Below are 23433 nucleotides of genomic sequence, written 5' to 3' on the forward strand. Positions count from 1 at the left end.
TATTCATTCGTACATCAGCTTCACGAAGGACACTGAAATCGAGGACTCTTCTCGATCGCTTATATCGAATGTAAGGGACAAACTCGCGCGTGTTCCAGTCACATTCGAAGATCGTTCATTTTGAAAACCGATGAGGCGTGATGGAGGCCGAAGGATTCCTAGATCCCCGTAGCCGATGCCGGGATGGCTCTCGTTTACTCCACTGTCCTCTGACCGGTTCCAGGATTGAGATACCGATAACGCGGATGATCGATGCCGGACTAGGCGGACAGAAAATCGTTGATGACAGTGCGACGGTGTCGAACATCGGCGACGTCTCATTTACTTGGTCGGACGCCACGTCCTCGTGGATTCTTCGCAGGACACGAATTCGGTCGCAACGTTGCGGAAAATGGCTTTAAAAGCCATTTGTTTCGAAAAGAATTTAAATACAAGAAATGATCAAATTTTCCTCAGAAGATCGCCTTACGATTAATTTTAATTGAAATAAAAAATTAATTGAGCGAAATAATAAAGTTTGCGATTCGCGATGTACTTTCGAAAATTTATAAGTATGAATTTCAAGATAATCAAACGCGCACGCAAACAAGAGGCAGCGTCTCTAAAGAAACGAAATAAATGTAAATTTTAAGTAATGAAACTTTTTTTCTCGTCCAAGAGCACCCGTCTTTCTCCATCAATGACGTCATCACCGCCGTTCCCTTTATCCCCCGTCGTCCTTTTTTGGCTTAGAAATTCAACGAATAATCGCGAGCTGAAATCGCATCGGCGCGCCTGCTATGCGTCCTGAATGCAACATGATGCATATTGCATGGCCGAAGGAAAGCCGTTTGCCACTCGCGACGCAGACCTGTGCGAGCGCAAAGTTCACTTAGAAATCGGGACGAGGACCGAAACAGACTTCTTACAGAAGACGAATACGGGCAGGAAACAGCGGCAAAAAAATTAACGTGAAGCAAATAAATCAATTACACCAAGATTGCCCTTACTTTTGTAATATCAAGAATTAGTTACTCATTATATCGTAAATAATTTTATCGTAATAATTATTTATTGTAATTTTTTTATTTTTTACCTTTTTATTTTTAATTATTTATTTATTTTGTATTTATTGTAATATTAAATTTCTTAGAAAAAAACATACCGTGAAATTTATATGCAACTTTTTTTAGTCGCATCTGTCAAGTCACTTGTTGCGTCATAATAATTCTTTTTATAAGAATGGAAAGGTGTACATCACGTTAATAGACCGGCAAATGGGATCATCATATAAACATGAGTTTATATGAGGTTTCATAACGGGTGTTCTCGCGTCGGGGGAAAAACACGGCAAAACAGCCATAGAATTCCCTTTTTTCTGTATTCGGCGAGCGTAATTTAGGCGAAGCCGGTAACCGGTCTTGCGTAATTTGGTCTGACGTGCTGAATATAAATAATTTCAGTTTTAATAGCCGCGAGAGACGCATCGCATATTTTCATAGCTTCGTATAATCGGGCAGTTAAATCGTTGACGTTGCGGCGTCTAAAAGAAGTCTATGAATGCGGCTTGTCGCCAGCTTGGGCGGACAAAGCCCGTAAATAAGGTGAATAATGAGCGGCAGTTCTCTTGGAAAACGCAAAGACTTGACGTTTTATATCGATCATATGTTTGAGTTTATACTTTGGCTCCGTTTTTAGAAGAGATTTTCTTCTTTTTGCTCTCCCGCTCTTTTCGCTGTTTAATATCGAAAGGTTGCTGGAAGAGGCCGACATAACGCTAAGGTTTGCGACACACAAGTCTCTCTGTCAGACCGATTTAAAGAGACACGATATTACTTTAGAACGAATCAAATTTCACGAAACTTTTTGCACGCGTATAAATGGAGCGCGGAATACCTGGCCATTATCGTTGGTCAGTGAATCCAGTTAACCGACTGGTAAGACAGGACGGACATTGTTACGGCCGTTTTTGTCAGGTGAAATTCTGGTTCACCATCGTAGCTCGCACGCCACCATGCGACTTTCCATCGCGTCTCCTTCGTGGAAAGTCTCGGACTGTCTGTTGTCGAAAGCCAATTCTACGAACTAAACGTGGATGTAATATGCAATTCCCGATCTAGTTTATATCGCGAGGAAAAACGAGGCAAAGTTATTCTGCGCGGAAAAAACCGCGAAATGGTAGCAATTTTTTCAATTAACGTCGTCGAGACGAGTTTTGCGAAAACTGTCACATCGGTTAGTAATTATTTCTCAATTGAAATTTATGTCGAAAGCTTCGAGGAATCAATTAGAGTCCAGTTTTTTGAAGAACACTCGAGAGGGAAGGAAGTGGGATATGTATATGATGGGAAAGACACATACGCAACGTATATCGTCAAAATATATTCGATGAAAAAATGATGTTGCAAAAGAGTCGGACAATCCTTCCGCATCGTTACAAGGAGGAATAATAACAGTAATCCTGCGTATCGTCATTGCTATTATTACCTCTCGCCTAGTAAAGAAGCCACACGACTGAATGCAATTAATAGGGCCCTACAACCTATAACGGTGTCTTAAGAAACGCGCGTGTGTGTGTACATATTTTATACACATACATACATGCGAGGAGGAACATCCTTTATTTACAGTAACAGGGTCGAACCGTGGATTTATCTCGGGATCTGTCGCCGTCTTGAGCAATAATATACAATTACGATAACGCGCATTCGCAGCTCGCGTGTTTTATAAATAATTAATATTTATTATCTTCGTCAAAGTCCAGCGTTTCGTTCTCGCGCATTCGATAGAGCGTCAATTAATCTTGGAGCTGTAATGTCTTTTTCGAAAGGAAACAACGCAAAAATAAAATGCACATTTCATCATGTCAATCAACAGGAGTCAGTTTTGTCGAAAACTTGCAACAAGAATGAAAAAAAAAAAAAAGAAAAAAATATATATGTGTTATATACAGCATATATATTGTTAGAAAAATCAATAATGCTGACAACTCCAATATATGCAATTAATAAATTGATTCGTCAACATTCAATAATAGCGATCGATTGTATCCTCGGAAAAATGATGAAGCAAATGATGTCCTGAAAAACGTCGACGATTCCTCGAGAACTCACGAAACGCTGGATTTTCACAGCACTGGTAATGTTCGCGACCCTTAATTACACTTAGACGAATAAATAGATCTCGTTTACTAATTACATTGCCTTCAACGAACAACTTTAGTGTTCTGCGACGGAGCGCCGCGCGAAATTCGAGCTACAATAAATACAACGATTTTATCAATTAAACGGATCCACGCACGCGTCGATCATATTCACGTCCATCGATTTCACGTCGTCTCGATCAGCTGTTCGTACCGAAGCGAGCTTCTCGAGAGTCGCTGGATGACGAGGAAAAATGGAGTCTTCTCATCAGTTTCGAATCATCGAAGGGAAACTCCTCGTTCGATTCTCCGCTAATCGTCCGTTTCCGTTTCGAGCCGCTCGACATCGCGAGATGAGTCGTCCTCTACGTGATTCGCCGATTAATAATACAATCGGGCGCTTTCGCTCGCGCGAGAAACCGTCCACGACGTCGACGTCGACCCAGAATCGCGATGACGAATCGCGTCGTGACGCTAGTCGGAGATGACGAACCTCGAGGACCTGGACCTCGAAGATCACGCGCAGTCCAGGGACGCCAGGGACGCCGGACTGTGAGGACCGCCGAGCATAAAGGGCGGGCTCATCGGCGGCCCGCCACTTCCGGCGCAGTTCCCGTAGAGCTCAAGGTCGCCGAGGTTGCCGCCGTCCACCCCGCCATCGCACTTGTCCATCTTGCCCTCCTGCTTCAGCGACATACGCCGCCATTTCGCCCGCGCGTTCTGGAACCAGACCTGGGAACAAGACCAGCACAAGGTTCGGCCGTGTTACGTCATGCGAGTCATTGCTTAAGTTTGAGATGCAACCGATTAATAGTCAATTAAGTCAAGAAATTTCCGAATAGTAAAATAATATATTATTGTGCGTAATAATTTTGAGAAATTATGTTGTTTACGTCAAAGGAACTTATAAGCATGTAACGTTTAGATAAGAGAAAACAGATATGTACGGAGTCCTTTGTATTCACAATAGATGAAAGACTACACAGGTCGCGTCGCCATTTTCAAGACAGTCTCCTCCCCCGTAGACCTCGCAACGAAAGAACTCGCAAACCGACAACTCGTGCGTTTCCCCTTGGAGTGCGTGAGATTGTGTGCGTGTGTAAGTACGAGCGAACGAGTATTCGTGCGTTTCGCGATCAATATCAAGCAAGATGGCGACCAAGAACCCTACGAATACAATAGTAGCCACCTCCAACCCTCTCCTTCGAAGCCGACGAATGAACGCAGAAGCAGGAGTAATATGTTACGGAGTGACTGTTGTACGGAAGGAAGGTGCGGAGAAACATGGCGTGATCATCTCCCTGAGTGCATCTTTCGATTATCAAATTCTTGCCAAAATTGTGATTAAATGATTTCAGATTGTATAAATCGATCGTGAGGATTTAAAGTTTTAATACAGAGTCATTAATCTGAAAAGTGTAAATTTTTTAAGTCTCGTCAAGCTATCATCGAACTATGAATCTTTCAGATCTTTAAGTTTAACAGATTCCAATAGGTATTCAATCATTTAGGTATTCTTAATTTTTTTTAAGAGAAAAATTAAAAATTTAAGAATCCGATTGATATCTGTCAAATTTAAATATCCGAAGGATTCATAATTCGATGATAGCTTGACGAGAGTTGGAGATAGGTATTAATTGTTAAGATATTCTTTAAATCATTTAGGTATCCTTTATTTTTTTTTAAAGAGAAAAATTAAAAATTTAAGAATCTTATTAATATCTTTTATTTTTTTCAAAGAGAAAAATTAAAAATTTAAGAATCCTATTGGTATCTGTCAAACTTAAAAATCTGAAAGATTCATAATTCGATGATAGCTTGACGAGACTTGGAAATAGGTATCCAATCATTTAGGTATCTTTTATTTTTGACGATGATTGACGAGATTTATCCAATCATTTAGGTATTCTTCAACTCATTTAGGTATCCTTGATTTTTTTTATTTAAAGAAGAAAATTAAAAATTTAAGAATCCTATCTGTCAAACTTAAAGATCTGAAAGATTCTCATAATTCGATGATAGCTTGACAAGATTAAAAAAACTTACACTATCCAGATTAATGACTCTGTATTAAATCCTCCCAATCTATATAATCTAAAATTAATCAGGAACCTCGCGTCTATGAAGAGTCAAGGTAAAGCGAGAGAGCCTCGTTTCCTCTCTAGACCGTGTTACCTCATTTCGCGTCGCCATTTACTTCCAAATCGTCAATATCACTTCCGATCGCCCTCTCCCGCGCACCCGTGACACGCTTCACAAAGGAAGGAACGCGCGAAACTCTCGTACAGCAGTCTAATAATTTAACGGTAGATGGGTTAACGAGAGCAGGCCGGCGCGGCTTCTCCGGCCAAGCTTAGCTTAGCTTACGGGGGTTTTGACTCTGTCTCCGGATTGACGCCGGCTCGTAATTACGGAGAAAGGCCGCAGCCCGTCGACGGAAATATCGCTCCGTTCCGCGCGGTTCTTTTAACTTTGCAGCCACGCCGTCGTACGCGGGCACTAATTGGGAGGAGAAGCGCGTGTCTACGCACGTGAATATTTTTATAGGACGCATCTCGCACCCTCCCGAGAGTGCGAGCGAAGCGAAGAACCACCGGCTATCCATCTCTCGATTGTTCTTGTTATATTTGCCCGCTGATTTATAAACGTTTGTGAATTCAATCTACCGAAAAATGGAAGATTTAAAGCCGTATGAAATATATAAAGTATATATAAAAAGATTCTCCTCTTTCGGGGAGAGATAAGCATCGCAGAGATTGAAAATACGTGGATTTTTCTCATGTGCGTGGAATTAAAAAATGTGTAACGTACCTCGTATCTTAGATTACGCGATAAGCAGAGTCAATTAAGTAACTGCTTTTGGAGGCGAATGCTTAAGAGGTCAATAAAATCGTGCCGAGATTGAGAAAATCTCAGTTTCGACATCAGCGGTCAACCGTAAAGGAAGAACATGCGCGAAATTGCGAATCGAAGGAACGAACGATCTGTTTACCTGCAACACCCTTTTCGGCAGGCCAGTTTTCTGAGAAAGCTGCTTGAGATCCTTCGCGTCGGGATTGTGATTGAGCGCGAAGTAGCTCTTCATCGTCCTTAACTGGTGATGCTTGAAACTCGTTCTCATACGCTTCGTTCTGCTGTTGGAGCCGGGCATGCCTGGAGTCCCAGGACCTCCTCTGCCGAAGGGCATATCGATATAATCCGCGTTTAAATCTGCAACATAAATCCAAATAGCGCCGTCGTGAGATTATGATTGAATTTTGATCAAGAGCTTAAAGTTTAGAAAAATATTAAGGATGTTTTGTACCTATTTTCAAAATATTGAGAATTTAATGAAAATTGTACAGAATGTCCTTACATATCTTTAGAATCTTCAGTACAATTTTTAAATCGATTCACTAAAGCGTTCACAAGTTGTAAGGATTTTAATTTGCACCGAATTAATGTGTTCTTATGGGAAACGTATAATCACGTCGATTCAAATGACAAAAATACATGGAAATAATATTCAGAAGTTGTTTAAAATTTGCAAAAGTTTAGATACAGAGGAAATATTCGGTCAAATAATATACAAATACTAACTGGTTAAAAAGATATTAAATATAATTTAATGAAGTTAGCCATGTATCTGTCACAAGGCGAAATTCTCTGCCAAAAGTTAATCATTTCGATTAACAAAATTCGGAATATATTTCAGTAAAAACGCAATAAATATTAAAAAATACATCTCTGTGCTGTAGCTAAAATCAAATTGTAATTTCCATGCAATTTCTTACTCAAAATACACCAAAAGTAGATATATTCGTCAATATTGATTTTCAGCTACTTTTTGCTGCGATTGTCCATACAAAACATCCTTAAATTTATCCTATCGATCAATTTCCTTAAATTCAATTTTTTTTCTTGACAATCGATGATATCATTGGTTGTAATTATCGTGTTTTCGCTATCCCTGTCTCTTTCTCTCTCTTTGCAGGAGAAAATGAGGAGTTAATGAGGTGTGATATTCATCAAACAGCGCGAAAACTTGCTTCCATGGTTATATTCGAAACTGAAGCTTAATCGATAGCTCTGTTCAAGCTCGCTCGAGACATCGAGATTGATCGTTTGATTAATAAACCGCGCATTTGCAGATTTCGTAATCTCTTTTCTTTAATTTCTCTCTCTTTAATTTTACACGCAATTTCATTTTCTTCTGGAGAAGCGAATTAAAAGAGATGTGAAATTATCAAGACCGCGGTCGCTTATTAGACAATTCATCTTTACAAATCGTTTGTTCGCGCGCGAGAAAGGCCGCTCGCCTCGAACTATAACCGTAACTCAAGTGCAATTACTAAACGCACGGCTATTTATCTCGCCTCGAAAGCGTAGACTGTCGCGGCCCTTAGCGACGACCGTAAAAAATTGCCGGCATGATCCACGATAGATCAGAGACTGGCTTGTGGTACCCGGGCGATCACCTGCGCGCCGCTACAATCCTTTTTCACGACGACACGGCGACACCGAACGACCTCCTCCAGCGAGAACACGGAAAAAAAGACAAAGTAAGGTGAAAAAGCGAGAGAGAGAGAGAGAGACAAGCTAGCAAGTGGAAGCCTCAGGCCCGCGTGGCGGCTGGTTTTTCGGCTGGAAAGCAGCCTGTTCCCACGCGATCGTTCGACAATCGGGAATTGAGTCCTCGCCCGGGAGGGAACTATCGGCGAGCGAGCTGCCGCCCACGCGCGACTACGCGCTTCGTTGGGAATTCGATTCGGGAATTTATGTCGCGCCGACAAATTTTATCAGGCTTCGGTGGCAAGCGTGTCTCGCGCGCCCAGGTACGCCCGTAAATCACGGGACGTGGCAGGCTTCTACGAGACACGGTCGCTATCCGAGCTTCTCCGTCTCTCGGATACAGTCTCGGGCCTGAAACTCTGCAAACTCCCCTGGAAATTCATGAAATTTTGAGAGATCCCAACATGCGATCCTCTTCTCTCGATCGCGATGTCAAAGTTAAAAGTCGTTAAGGATGTTTTGTACCTATTTTCAAAATATTGAGAATTTAATGAAAATTGTACAGAATGTCCTTACATATGTTTAGGATCTTCAGTACAATTTTTAAATCGATTCACTAAAGCGTTCACTAGTTATAAAGATTTTAATTTGCATCGAATTAACGTGTATTCTTATGGGAAACGTATAACCACGTCGATTCAAATGACAAAAACACATGGAAATAATATTCACAATTTGTTTAAAATTTGCAAAAGTTTAGATACAGAGGAAATATTTGGTCAAATAATATTATACAAGTATTAACTGGTTAAAAAGATATTAAATATAATTTAATGAAGTTAGCCATGTATCTGTCACAAGGCGAAATTCTCTGCCAAAAGTTAATCATTTCGATTAACAAAATTTGGAATATTTCAGTAAAAATGCAATAAATATTAAAAAATACATCTCTGCGCTGTAGCTAAGATCAAATTGTAATATTCCACGCAATTTCTTACTCAAAAAACACCAAAAGTAGATATATTCGTCAATATTGATTTTCAGCTACTTTTTGCTGGGATTGTTCATACAAAACATCCTTAAATTTATCCGATCAATTTCCTTAAATTCAATTTTTTTTCTTGACAATCGATGACATCATTGGTTGTAATTATCGTGTTTTCGCTATCACTGTCTCTTTCTCTCTCTTTGCAGAAGAAAATGAGGAGCTAATAAGGTGTGATATCCATCAAACAGCGCGAAAACTTGCTTCCATGTTTATATTCGAAACTGAAGCTTAATCGATAGCTCTGTTCAAGCTCGCTCGAGACATCAAAATTGATCGTTTGATTAATAAACCGCGCATTTGCAGATTTCGTAATCTCTTTTCTTTAATTCTAGCTAAGATCAAATTGTATTATTCCACGCAATTTCTTACCCAAAATACACCAAAAGTAGATATATTCGTCAATATTGATTTTCCGCTACTTTTTGCTGGGATTGTACATACAAAACATCCTTAAAATCCCAATGTACTCACCGAGGCTCGCGGTCATGGCCTCCAGATCCTTGGGCTTCCTCTTCCTGGGCCTACCCTTCTGCCTGGGCGGCGGGACTACGGCGGCGGCGCCGTTAAAGTAGGGCACCTTGGGAGGCGAGGACGCGTCGGGCACCGTGGGCGTCGAGGGCTGCAGCGACACCGGGCTGACGTGCGGGTGCTGGGGGTGCATCGAGTGATGCGGGTGCGGCGGCGCGTGGTGGTGATGATGATGATGGGGATGATGGTGGAGGAACTCGGGCGAGGGGAAGGGCTGGCCGGGGTAGTGCGGGCCGGGCGGGTAGACCGGGACCGGCGGGCTCTGGGCCGGATGCAGCTCGGCGCCCATCTCGTAGTGCAGCCGGCACAGCACGGCGCCCTCCCGCATCCCGAAGTGGTCGCCCTTCGTCAAGGGCACCGCGCACGCCGCGCACGAGAAGCAGCGCACGTGGAACACGAGCTCGCGCGCGCGCATCACCAGCTCCGAGGCCAGGATCGCCGCCTGGCAGCGCGCGCACCGCTTCATGCTGCCGAACATCCTGCGAACAGAGAGAGAACGAGGGATGGGGATCAATATTATCACTGCCTGACCGAATAAACGGGGGCGGGGGAGGGGGATGGCAAAGCGCGACTCGCGGATGCGAGTTTCATTTTCAAAGGTGCGCGTGGAGCAAGATTGATATTCGTCGAATCGAACGACGGTACCTCCACTTGTTTATATTTCAAAAATATATAATTTCGATTTGTATCGTTTAATTAAATTAAGGAATTATTAATAATTGATTCGAGAAATTAAATAAATCCTGTAAGGAATTATCGAATAATCCAGAGTACGTCCAGATAAACGACGAATCCCTCGGGTTCGATTAATCAAAGGGAGAGGGAGGGAAAAATAATTCACGCGAAAATAAACTTACGCCGCGTTATCTCGCGTAAACACATTCCGCACGTCCGACTATCGCATCGTGATATACCCCGGTATCGCAACGTCCTCGATAGAGAGTTTAAGGAGAGAAACCACACGCCGTACGAGAGTAAGAAGCGAGGAAAAGAGAGGGTGAGAGGTGGAGAGGAGCGCGTACGCGCGTCGGCTGATATCGCGGACGGTCGGCGAGAGAGGCTGATATCGCGGAGGGGACGAAGGGGAGGGAAGGGGGGCGGAAGGGGAAGAGCGTATACCGGGCACCGTGACATCGCTACTGCATTAGCGGCACCCTGCAGTCTCCATTACCGGAGCCGGTCGACTATCTGGCCGACAACCGACGCCGCGGCTACCTACCTACCTTACCCGGCCACTTTATCTCTCCTCCCGAATATATTGCCACCCCGCGCGCCTCCGCTCCCCCTCGTCCGCGCACTAAAGAACCTAGATAAAGACGTGGCCGATCTTATAACGCGCCGATCCCGGCCCCGGAGCCGGTCCCATTGGAAGGAATACGCGTCCTTTACGACGTCCCTTCCCTCCCCCCGATGCGCCCTCGGCATCGGAAATGGATATGTATTTCGGCGACGGCGAAATAAACGCGAGATACACCGTTCGTTCACCGTCAGAGGATGCGGCAAATCTTACAGATTCTCTTCCTCGGGCTCTCGAGATCGTTTTTTTTTTCCTTCTTTTTCACGTCCCTTTTTTCACAAAACGCTTAATATTTGCATTATTGAGGAGCACATTGGAGATAGACTTTTATTTTACTATTTAAAAAATATAATATTTCTACATTTTTTACTACAGGTTCATTTATTAGAAATATTTATTTATTTAAATTTATTTATTTATAGAATTATTTTATTTATTTATTTGTGGAATTTATTTTTTATATAAATAGATATTTATATAGAATTTTTTGTATTTCTGCGTTTTTAAAAATCAGCAGAGTCTAGAATTTTAAAAATTTGATGTTTATAATTCCTCGCCTCTCTCCTTTTCTTTCTTTAATGTGAAACTGTAGACAGATTGTCAGATTTTTAATGAAGGATTCGTTTGAAGTATACATTACATTCGCGATGTTGTAAGCGAAGTTGGTGCAGATCAGAAATATTGATATAGAACGACATAGATAGGAACAAAGGGAGGATGTAGATGCATTCATGATCTGAATCTTTGTAATTGGAAAATGAGGAGAAAATGCGGAACAAATACTCGTAGGAGGAACAGGATTATTTACGCGTTGAATGCAAACGAGAAATTGCGAAAACCGCGTCAATCGCGAGCGAAATGTAATACGAGTATCATGCGAGTAACATTTATGAATAATTTTGTTCAAGAGACCACGTTACACATTCTACAGTCGAAATCTAGAGAGAAGATTGTGCGAAGGGATATATAAAAATAAAATCGCGCACGCAATTGCGAGCTTTCGTTCGAAGAACGAGATGATCTGGAACGAGGGTATTCTCGTTACAAAGGACGGACATCCCTTTTGGTGGCAGTTCGGCGAGCGGAAGAGAATTGTAGATTCAAAGAGCTGTTTGTGTGTACGTGCGTGTTTGTTGTATATGTATAAGACCGAAGCCTAATCTGTGGGATTACCGCGCCGAGTCTCTCGTTCCTTCGAGGGTCTCTTGACTCGGGACACATTGTTATCGTCTCTGATCCTATTGACTACCCCCGGCCTGAATGAGCCGATGACCACTGGTTTTGTCTCCAGCGGTGTACCAAACCGCATATTTTCGTCTAATCGGATCTGTCGTATCCTGTTGGCTAATCGAGCGAGATACTGTACAAACGAATGTCGCGCCGTTTGAGGAAGATTGAACAAAGTAGGCAGACGTAATTTCCGAATCCGCAAAAAACGATCCTCCCTCGTGAGAAACGCTGCTTAAACCGTCTTATTAAAAAGTGTAAAAAAAAAAATGTCTCGAGCAAAACTGGAAATAAAGCAACTAAATTAACAATTCACGTACTTTATCCGAAGTAATCGGAAAGAGAGATAATTTGTTGATAAAATTTATTAAAATTTATTAAAATTATTCGGAAAAGTTGGTCGCTCATCTACCTTGGCGATCAGAAATCAGCGTTATTTCCAGCGGTGGGATAATTTATGAAGAGGAGAGATCAAAATACGAGACGTAGCGTGAAACAGCGTGAGACATTGTGACGTGACGCATAACGCGAACCAAAAAAGCTCCGGCAACCCAACCGTATTACCCTCAATCCCATAAAACATTCTTCCCCCTATTTACTCCTCGTTGCAACACACCACACCCCGCGCATTCTAGGCCGACAACAAGCGTCGCAGGCAGGTAAACGTCGGGCGGAACGATCGGAAACTAGAAGCTGCTTGTGAAGAAATCCGCAGACCTCGGGAGCCCCCCTGCCGAACGCGACCTGGAGGCGGTTTTTCGGGACCTTTCGTCACCTCTCTAAGGCCCGTCGTGCCGGATGAATGAACCGGCCCCGGGAACGAAACCTCTCATTCAGGTCTTCGTCCTCTCTCTCGGCGACGAGAGACGCCGCGAGGGGAGAGAGGGAGGACGAGGGGAGGGACGCCCGCAGAGTTTTACAAGATGCGCCATATGCGATACATTATTATACAATGCTGTATACGCTCGCCCTCCTCTCGCCGAGGGTGAGGGAAAAAAAGCGGCGGAAATCCTTTATGGAGCGAGCGCGCGGACCGCTCGCCGCGCGTTCGCACACTCGGACCACGTGGATTTCTCTTCCCTTTTCCTCTCTCCCGTCCAAAGAGAGCGTTCCCGACGTCTTCCTCTCTCTCTCTCTCTCTCTCTCTCTCTCTCTCTCTCTCTCTCTCTCTCTCTCTCTCTCTCTCTCTCTCTCTCTCTCTCTCTCTCTCTCTCTCTCTCTCTCTCTCTCTCTGTCTCTTTATTCCCGCGTTCTTCCGGGTCTGAGAGGAGCCGCGACTGCGACCGCGACTCGTCTAAGGCTCATCGACGTGATAATTAGCGGTCAGGGTTCTCGCCGTGTGTGCGTAAACAACTTCCTCGCTTCTGCGAAAGCGAAAAAAAAACCACCCCCTGCGATTTCTCACGGATTTGAGCGCGTGTCTCGAGCCGCGCGTTTATTTCGCGGCCACAATCGACGCGCGTCCTGATTAGATCCGCGTCGCGATTATCGTCAGATGCATTAATTACGGTGCAACCGGTAGAATTCCACTCCGCGGCGCTGCCCCGACGGTCTTTATCGTGGAAATAATAATTTACGGCATCGGTCGCGCCGGGCAAGGCCGAGCGAGCCGCTTCTTAATCCCCGAACGCGCGCAGAAAACGGGTTGCACGGGCAGAAATGCGAGGCTGTATTATAGATAGACGATACAGGGTGTCGCCGAAACGCGAACGCGAGGCTATATTTCTCGCATGGGAATTTAAACGGAGAATCCGCTAAGTTCTCCATTCTTCTTTTTCCATAATCACCATTATTTAAATGGAAAAGTGGTATTACCGATCGTAGCAAGATTATAAATGGTAGATTAGCGTGAAAAGATTGCGACAAAAATTCTATGATAAAATATTCATTCATATAATATATTCGTAAAATATTCATTCATATTTGCTGCGCATAAATAAATGACTAATTATGAGAGATACAAAGTATAAATAATTAATTTAGGCTCTGATATTTTGTATTTATTACGAGTTAATTTGTCGTAATATTCATATTAACAGCACTTATCATTTAATTTTTAGATTGAAAATTGTAATTAAATTTTTTTATTATATTGAAAATTATATTGAAATCTTTTTATTATATTGGAAATTTTTATATTGAAAATTATATTTAGATAAAAAATATTATTTTCCTATTGAATGCAAGCGGAATGTTTGCCATTGATAATTATAATTATTAATTACACAAACTTCAGAACACCAAGTATATAACAATCTGCGGGCGACTAGATAACGCCAGACCTTCGTATCTTTTGAACATTCAGCCGCAGCCATCGACTAATACGACAGAGATACCATAAAGCGCGTATAGAATCTGTATCAAGGTCGCTTGACCATTCGCACCTCAATAGCATCCTCGGGATTCAGTTGCCAGGCAACGAGAGCTTTAAAATGTTCAAACATGAATTATTCTCATATTCGCAGACTTGTGAGAAAAAAACGAAGACGAGACCCAAACACCTGGAATCTTGCAAAGAAAAATCCTCTTGATTTTATAAAAAAAAAAAAAAATGCCCTATACATGACAATGGTCTCCATTCACGTGTCACCTGTTTGTAACTATAATCATCTATTTACAATTAACTTATACGTAATTACAATTAAGCTCGTTACCTATCGCGCGATCGCTATTCACGACGCATACATCGTCCCTCGGGCAACGGAAGATTGCGAAAAACTCGCTGTCAGCGAGTTTAACGCGGACTTAATAGCGGACAAGCGCACTCGCGTGTATCGCATTATTAACGACACGCGGTCGGCGGAAGTGTCGGGGCAAGAGTGGCCGAGCTTGATGAATGATTTTCGCGTTAATCCCGAGCGATCGTGCAAACTCGCAGCTCGTCGTTTCATGGAGAAGTCGGACGCTCGGTTCCCTCTCCTCTCTCTCTCTCTCTCTCCCCCTCCGGTTGCGGTCGCGCGAGTTACCTTTTCGCACGTTTTATTTTCTGAATAATGCAGCGACAAAAAGAGTGACGGAGAGACGAGGAGGGGGAGAGGGGAAGACCTCTGGCCGGGGCTCGGTGGGACATTCTCGCGCAAACCACGCTGGACACACGCTGCGCGTGGGACGCTACGTGGCTGCTGCCGGCACCGGCTCCAGCATTAATCTAGATCACGGCGTTATATCGCCTCCTCTCCTTGGCATACGTACCACGCGACGAACCCCGGTGCGCGGTCCCCCTTCGACAGTTAATGCACGTATAATTTATGGCGAGAGGGACGCGTCGATGCTACTTATATACGCGATCCTCATCCGCCGCGATTATCGCATCCTCGAGTCTTTGACTTACATCTCTACTATTTGCGATTCTTTTAGATGTAGCTTTGGTTACAGAAATATTCGACAAATTTTAAATATTAAAATTGATGTTACGATTGTTTCAGTTTGCATACTTTCGAGTCCTTTTCAGGATCTTTGAGCTTTATATATTCTGCATGAATGATCGAACTCTTGGATTTTTGGTTATTTATCTTTTTACATTATTCTATTGTAATTTTTTTTAGATATAATTAGATATTATTATTACATAATAATTATTATTTATGTAATTTAGATGATTACTAAAATATTTAGAAAATAAAGATAAAAATTTAGAAAATAATTCTAAAATATTTAAAAAATAAAGATGAAAATTTAGAAAATATTTATAAAATATTTAAAAAATATTTAAAAAATAAAGATAAAAATTAGAAAATAATTCTAAAATATTTAAAAAATTTAGACGATTATTAAAATTGACATTACAATCATTTCAATCTGCGTCCTCTCGAGTCGTCCTCAGGTTCATTGATCTTTATACTTAGATTTTCTTTTAAGTTTCCCCTATATTTACACATTTCTATGAAGCTTTGCTCGATTAAATTTCCTACGAGTGGGAGATCCTTGCAAATTCTAGCGAATCTCCACCATCTATTTTTACAAGTCGGACACTTGCCTTCCATTTCTCCGTAGAAATATGATTCCGACTTTGTCCTCCTCCAGCTACCGCCTTAACTTGCCCCTACTGTGCAAACTAAACGCCTAGCAGCGATTTACCAGCGAGAAACGATCTCCGGTACTTGTATTCCACCGAAGAGTGGATGGCTTTGCACGGCGACGGTGGACGCGATTTATGCTTCCGCGACCGGAGACAATCCTGTAGCATATCTCATCCGACATTGTAATAGATGCGAGAAATTATAAAGTTATAATTTATCCGGAACGCGTTTTACGCGCGTATGCATTTCTCGGACGTAATTTATTATTCTACTTGAAAAAAGGACGAGCACGATTTGGAGGATCCTCTCTTATTGCATTCGCAAGAATAATCCCATAAGATTTTTAGGACGATCCTTGACAAAATTTCACATCATACATGTGTAAATCATGTGCAATCAACGCACGAAAATTATTAATTAATTTAATCAATTAATAGTTAATAAAACATGTATAACATGTTAAAATTCCAATCGTAAAAGTCGCAATCGCTAGAAACCTAAGTCGGTATTTACGCAACCCTCCCGCGTACGTGGCAAATTCCCGTCTTGTTTACAGGGAACCGAGCGATGTAAGCTACCCGCACGAGGGATTACAAAGTCGCGCGTCTGTAAATCACGCGGCCGACAATCTCCAGCTGTCCATCTTGGCCGCGGTGGCTCGCATAAGACGGTAACGCGATACTTTCGCGCGTGGGGCTGGGGGTTGAGGGGGACAGTTTATGCCGGAGAGGATGGCGAGTGACCTTGGCGGTAGGAAGGAAATGCACCCCCTGCCGAGATACGCGCCGAAACCCCCAGGGCGAGGAAGGCAATGAGCGACGACCCGCCAGCTCGTAAAAACCACCAACGAATTCCCTCGCCGAGACGCGCAGGCAACGAATTTTATACTCGCGGTTCTCCATCTTTTTTTCTTTTTTTTTTTAATTCCTCTTAAACCGAACGCGCGCCTCTTTTCGAAATAATTCTTACTTCTTAATTTAATTTTGCGCCGCAATTTAAATCTCCTGGTACGAAACCTCTCTCGGATGCAACGACCCTGGTAAGTCGCTAAATATTTCGCTTCTCGCGAGAGAGGAAGAGATGGTACGTGCAAGTATACTTGACGTCGCCATTTCGGCGAATTAATTTCGCGAGGGTGTCCGGTGATGCGGACGGACAAACGGATGCTAGCGGGGCGCCATTGTTGGCGAATCTGATAACGCGAGTTATGGCATATCGTCGACGGGGCAGGAGCAGGCGTCGTTCGCATTCTCTCCTGGTTGTTGATGCCCTGTTGTTGAAGTGGGGCCCCGCGTGTGCAGGTGTCAACGTACACAAATACACTCCCCCGTCCCACCCTATCTCACGAGATCTACTACATCGAGGAGGTATCGCACCGATCACTCGCGTCCCGCCGTCCGTAATAAAGAGATAGCCGTGTTCCAGCTGAGCGGGCATAATTCACCCGTTAAGGATTTTCAGAAAAAATATCCTGAAAGTATCTCTGATGTCTCGACCGATTCGTAATTGTTTATGAAAATTGTTTGCAAAAGGGCTCGTCGATGTGGTCTGTTTCCGACAGCACAAGTTCATTGATTTAAATTATGATTTTTTAATCATTGCCGAAAGGTCTACCTTGTAAAGACATTTTTCGTCGTGATATTAAAAAACCAAAAAATAAATAAATGGCGAATGATTTTATTCTATTCTTACGCAAGAATTTTAACTTCGATTTTTAAATTTTTTAGGACACCTTAGGAAGATTTAATGAATTTTAACATTTGAAATACAATTCTTGAAAATTGTCATATGTTTCTTTGAGATGTTCACAAGCGTAAATTTACGCGAGAATTATTGCCGAATATTGCAGCACAATGTCAGTCGATTTAATTCATTTAGTGATAAATAATTAATAATTAATTCAATGATATAATGTGATTACTAACAAGCACGCTACACTATATGTGCAAAATAAATTGCTGTTTAGAATAATAATAGAGATGGCAAGACGTGTTTTATTAAAAACAGTCGATTTATTCTCATAGCCTAATGGACAAATGAATAAACCGTTGCTTGAGAGATTTAATTGAGAAATTTGAATCGTCTGACATTTCATGGTTTATCGATAACATCCGCCGCGAATTATTTAGATCAGATTTTGACCTAAATAGTCCGCGTGGAGTCATGGCCAATAATCATAGTCTCTCGATTTTGCGATTTAATAGAAAGATCAGCTTTAATAATATCGATTCACGCAATCATCTCATATCTTATTAACATATCGAATTATCTTTCCACCCTATTCGCATCCCCTTCTCGCGTTATTTTTAATTTCTGTAAAAGCTTGAGTTGGATTTCCGCGAGTGAAATGCAAATGAAAAATAAGAAAAAAATATATCGATAATTTTTTCACAACTTTCAGTTCTTTGGGTGTCGCACATCGCACCGGAAGTACGAAATGACGTGTTTATTTACGTGTCCACCTGTTATCGAATTTCTTATCACGCGTACAAGTGATTTATGTCTCAATTCAGTTGCATCCACACAAATTTATTTCGGACATTTCAGTCACTACCACACGTGATTATAACGTAGGTGTAGCTTCGAGCATTTTCTACAAGGTAGAAAATAAAAGTATAAAAGAAAATAAATGTGTACATACATTATTTATCTTCTTCATTTTTAACAATAAAATAACATTTTAATTGACATATATTAATATTAATCCACTGATGATTTTTATTTTATTTGTTTACATCTCTAAAAAAATCCTGTACTTCTTCTAAAAAAAATATTAGATTTTTAATATTTGTATTCATATAAATAAATGATGTTGCAAAACCTAAAATATAATACTAGTTGAAACTTTGTCATATGTTTTTCTGAAGCATTGTGCGGAAGCAATGTACGCTAAAAAGTTTATTATTATATACTAAAATCATTGCCAAACAAATAAATATTGCAGTCAAACGCGTCGATTTAACTAATTGAATTATAAATACGATATCGCAATCCGTCTAATTGTTAATACTTAATATATATTTTGTTCAGAATAAAAAGAAAATTTTATTACTCATTAATCTTGACGCGAAATTGCGATTATTTCGCAGAATGATTTTGGTTATTTAATCGAAATAAAGATAATACAATAATCGCGTAAAGTTTGCAATATATATTTTATTAAACACACGTATAATTCACAACTAATGATTTTACAATTATTTATCGATTAAATTTTGTACAATCATATGATAAATGATATTAAAGGCGAATATTGCATTACAAATTTACAAATGGAATGCATGTTTAATAACATATATTGTAAATTTTATACGTCATTTTTATTTTAATCGAATAATCAAAGTCACTCTAAGAAATAATCACGTCATGTCGAGATTGACAAATGAAAAAATTGTTTCTATTCTCTTAGCAAAATGCATAAAATAGTATAACATATTTGTTAGCAATTAAATGAATCGCGTTTATTTACTTATATATTATATTAATATTAAAAATCTCCAAATTAATACACTTTTAGAAAAGATACAGAATATTTTTTAGAGATGCAAATGAATAAAATAACAATTAGTGCATTAATATTAATATATGTCATTATTTACGTTCTGTTAAGTATCAACGATAAAATAATGGTTTAACGTTATTTTATCATTGATAATTAAATAGACATAAATAGTATGTACATATATTTATTTTTTACCTTGTAAAAAATATAAAATGCTCGGACCTACACCGACAAATCAAGTGTATGATTGTAAGTAAAATATACGAAATACACATTTGTGCGAGTAACTAAATTGAAACATAAATCACTTATACACGATAAGAAAGTCGATGACAGGTGGACGTGTTATTTCATACTTTTGGTACGATGTGCGATACTCAAACAACTAAAAGTTGTGAAAAAAAGTATCAATATACTTTACTTTTATTTGCATACCGAGATCGCGGAAATCGAACTGTGCTTAATAAGATAATAACTCGAAAAGGATGTGAGAAGAAACGTCAATGGGACGCGAGATGTCTCGCAAAATCCGATTTTTCCTATCGAAAATCGAGCGAGTGCGATTATTGGCCATCTCTGGACGACTCTGGATTTCCTCTCGCGTCTCTTTCACTAATAAAAATTTCAAAAATAAAATAATTCTTAATAAAAAAGCTCGATTTATATTAACCTTGTGACAGTGCATATGAAAACTAAAAGAAAAAACACTGACACTTTTTTCGCGTCAATTCTTTTAGATATTGCATCGAAAGTGTCAAAAAAACATGTTTATTAACGTGTCGACCTGTCATCGACTTTCTTATCGCGAACACGTGAGTTATGTATTTTAATTTAGTTTTACTCACACAAATTTATGTCGTACGATTTAGTTACTAATACTTGCGACTTTGTCAGTGTAGTTTTCTTTCAATTTATTAAAGGCGAGCTGATATATATATCTATTTGAAATATATGACTGCAATTTTTTTCAGTGAAACTTTCATTAATTTAATTCAAGAAAGTATTATTTTATTTTTCATTAAGAAAAGGAACTACAATTGCATGATAAAAAATAAAAATTTCTATTTTTATATTTATTACTATAATATGTGGATTCTAATAAAGTAGTAATAATAATCTAAAATATATAGTTGCCGCCAAAAATAATTATAATTTACGATAATTACCATTTTTTTTTCGACGTTTAAATTCCATAATAAGATAGTATCGCGAGCACGGATTACGTCTATTTCGAATGAATCATATCGCGATATCGCTCGTCGTTCTATCGAAACGGGAGCCTTGCGGATGCAACGAAAGCAAAGTGCTTCCAGCAAGTTACCGGCGCATCTTAATTATAAGGACTAAATTATGAGCGGGCTCCGGCGCTGAAATATTTGTGTGTTCGCCGGCCGAGGGTTATGGCTCAATTACCACTAGCTATTTTCTTTGCGAGCCGTTGATTTAAGACGACCACTTCCCACGGCGGAAACAGCGCCCGACACGATCGTCGCCGTCGACAGAATCCGCGAGGAACTCGTTTCGCGTCCCTTTAACAAGATCCCCCGTTGCTGATAACGATCGAGAGTAAGGAGGATTCGAGAGGCGCAGAATATTATAAGTTTAATATAGATTGAACGATCTCTCGATTGGAACGCGCTTCGAAAAGATTCCCTAATGAAAGATTGCGCCATTACAGGCGGGTTTATAAATAACAAAAGCATCTATCCGTCTCTCTCTTTCTTGAATAACGTTGGATTTCGAGAGCGCAAAGATGCGAACGTTTAAAATGAAGGAAGATGGACGTTAGGAATTAGAAACGAAGGGACGTATCGCTCGAATAAAATTAGTACGGATTCCTCAATTACATCGTTCTCCTTTTTTCTTTGCACTTTTTTCTACCTTTCCGCTTCGGTCGCCAGCATTACATAGGTGCGGGTGGGAATCGAAGCGTGTCTATAGTCTTGATGGCTGATAAATCGCACTTAATGCGTTTAATGAATGAGCAGATACCACACAGCCGTTCCAGATCCGGTGGTGGTGCCTGTATCTGAATTCCGCCACTCTCGACGCTCCTCTTCGTTCTTTCTCATGCGGGAGAAGGTAAATGCACTGGCCGCGCGTGCGTTATATGCGTTAAGTGCCCCGTGAAATTAGCGAATGAATGAGCGAGGATGATTATGCCACCGCTACGAGGGAATGATCGTAAATAATTTCTGTTACTCGTTAAGATGAAAAATTAGCATTGCGCAATAAATGACGCGGGTGCAGTGAAAGCTTAATTGGATCAGACACGGGGAATTTATCGAGAATCGGATTCAACTTCCTGGAGAGCCTCGATAACGTAGTCGTGATAATAGTCACGTATTGTACTTCGCGTATTTTTTGTTAAAGGGTGAGAAACTGAAATTTATCCGCAAATCGTCCTCATGAATTAATTAGGATTACGTTCATTTTTTAAATCCTTTTTTTAATTGAGAGCAGATATTTAAATTCGCTTTCGGTTTCAATAGTGCAAAATTAAAAGTTTCAAATAAGAGAAAACTTTAAATGCGTAAATTTCGAAAATTTTAAGAAAATATAAATATTTGAAAATCTCTAAAATAAATATCTCTAAGTAAAAATATTGTGTTTAATCTCAAAGAAGATTCGATAATAATTATCTAAGGATCTCAAAAGGAGATCAAATAATAATTATAATAATTATAATAAATGCCAAAAATATTGATGTACAAAGAGCAAAAAATTTCAAAAATTTCCATATCATAATTTAATAACATCGATTAAGTATCATTCGGAGAGGTCGCACGTGGGATTTCTCTTCAAGGATTCAATCATCGCAGAACGATCCGTACTTTTCGCGACCGCCATGCGTAAGGAGTCGCAGCGCGATAAATTATGCGTGTCCGGCGTCCCACGTGATTGTCGATGTGAACGCGGCCGCGATAATAAATAACCGTTGGCGAAAAAAGGTGCTGTACTTTATTCCGCAGCAACGATCGCTCGAACGGCTCCGTCCACAACAGAAATAAATTTACATTCTGGCAAATTTCATCTCCACAAATTTAATATGATTTCCGTCCCTCTGATCCTGATGCACTGTTTTCGAATTTTTTTGAAACTTTATTTTTTTCCCTCTATATTTTTTTTGTAAAAAGTAAATTTTTTTCTAGAGATTTAGAGATTTTCAAATATTCATATTTTCTTAAAATTTTCGCATTTTTTAAAATTTTATGGGACACGCTTTATGAAAGTTCTTGAGGCGTTTGGTCTTGATATATTAATATTGAAACCGGAAGTGATATCTATCTTGCATCTTCACGGTAACATTAAAATTTCAGATTCTTCTATATTTCGATTTTAATATATTTAATATATATTATACCTTTAGAAATTCTTGCAACTCTGTGTTGTGCCATTCACGGCTCGATTAACAGCAAATGCGCATCTCGCGAGCGACGCGGATCGAAGCACGACGAGGGCTTGAGAAAATATATAGCGAGAAGAGGAAGGAGGCGCAAAAAGAGAAAGAGAGAAGCAACGGAGAAAAACAAAAGGGAAAGAAGAAAGAGAGAAACGTTGAGTTCAGGAAGCTCTCGCTTCCTCGGCGTGCAACGATCTCTTTACGGCCAGGCAATTTTTATGACGAAGCCACCCGGGCGGGCCGAGGTAACACGCGAGGTGACGAGATGCTTTCGACATGTAATACACGATAATACGCGGCGATATTCGCATTCTTCTCTCGGAAAAGAGAATGACTCGTCAAGAGTCCTTCAAGGGAATCCTCGACACGCATGGCGCCAATCTTTGGGAATAGTGGTCCTGTCTCTTCATCCTTCAAATTAATTATAAATCATGTCTTCTTTGAAATTTTTCCGAGAGATTCTTTCACAGAATATTGCTTGCGGATTGTTCCTGGACATTCTCAATGGAAAACGCGATAAGCTACATCATTAATCCCCCTTTCCCCCGAAATATCCAGACGGATGTTACGGAGAACTGACGTTCTCGACTAATAACACCCGCGGTCGTCGCAAACGCAAACGAGCGCGCATGCGAAGCGGCGAGATAAGGCACAAGGCTTTGGGCTAAAAGCGTGTCGTGACGGGATGTCTATGCCATTCCATCCTCGGCGGGATTCGCGTGCACGAGTGCGCGACGTGTGAATGCGAGAGCCCCCTCCTCCCGATGAGAAAATCGAAATCGCGATAACGAAAAGTC

At 40.7% G+C, this 23433-nt stretch overlaps 1 protein-coding gene across 2 annotated transcripts in view; it reads right to left on the minus strand.

Moving 5' to 3' along the window:
• Window positions 1-2272: 2272 nt before the first annotated feature.
• Window positions 2273-23433, minus strand: part of LOC105258229 (protein apterous) — a 35575-nt gene continuing 14414 nt past the window's right edge. The window contains exons 4-6 of one of the 2 annotated variants that reach the window (XM_025412843.1): window positions 9132-9667; window positions 6114-6331; window positions 2273-3853 (exon numbers count right to left, since the gene is read on the minus strand). In XM_025412843.1, coding sequence (XP_025268628.1) covers window positions 3638-3853; window positions 6114-6331; window positions 9132-9667 — 970 coding nt within the window. In that variant the 3' untranslated portion in view covers window positions 2273-3637. The remainder of the gene's footprint in view (window positions 3854-6113; window positions 6332-9131; window positions 9668-23433) is intronic. The other variant, XM_025412844.1, reaches the window with a different exon arrangement.

This window comes from Camponotus floridanus, unplaced genomic scaffold (genome assembly GCF_003227725.1).
Source record: "Camponotus floridanus strain SB8 unplaced genomic scaffold, Cflo_v7.5 scaffold58, whole genome shotgun sequence".
Lineage (NCBI taxonomy): Eukaryota > Metazoa > Arthropoda > Insecta > Hymenoptera > Formicidae > Camponotus > Camponotus floridanus.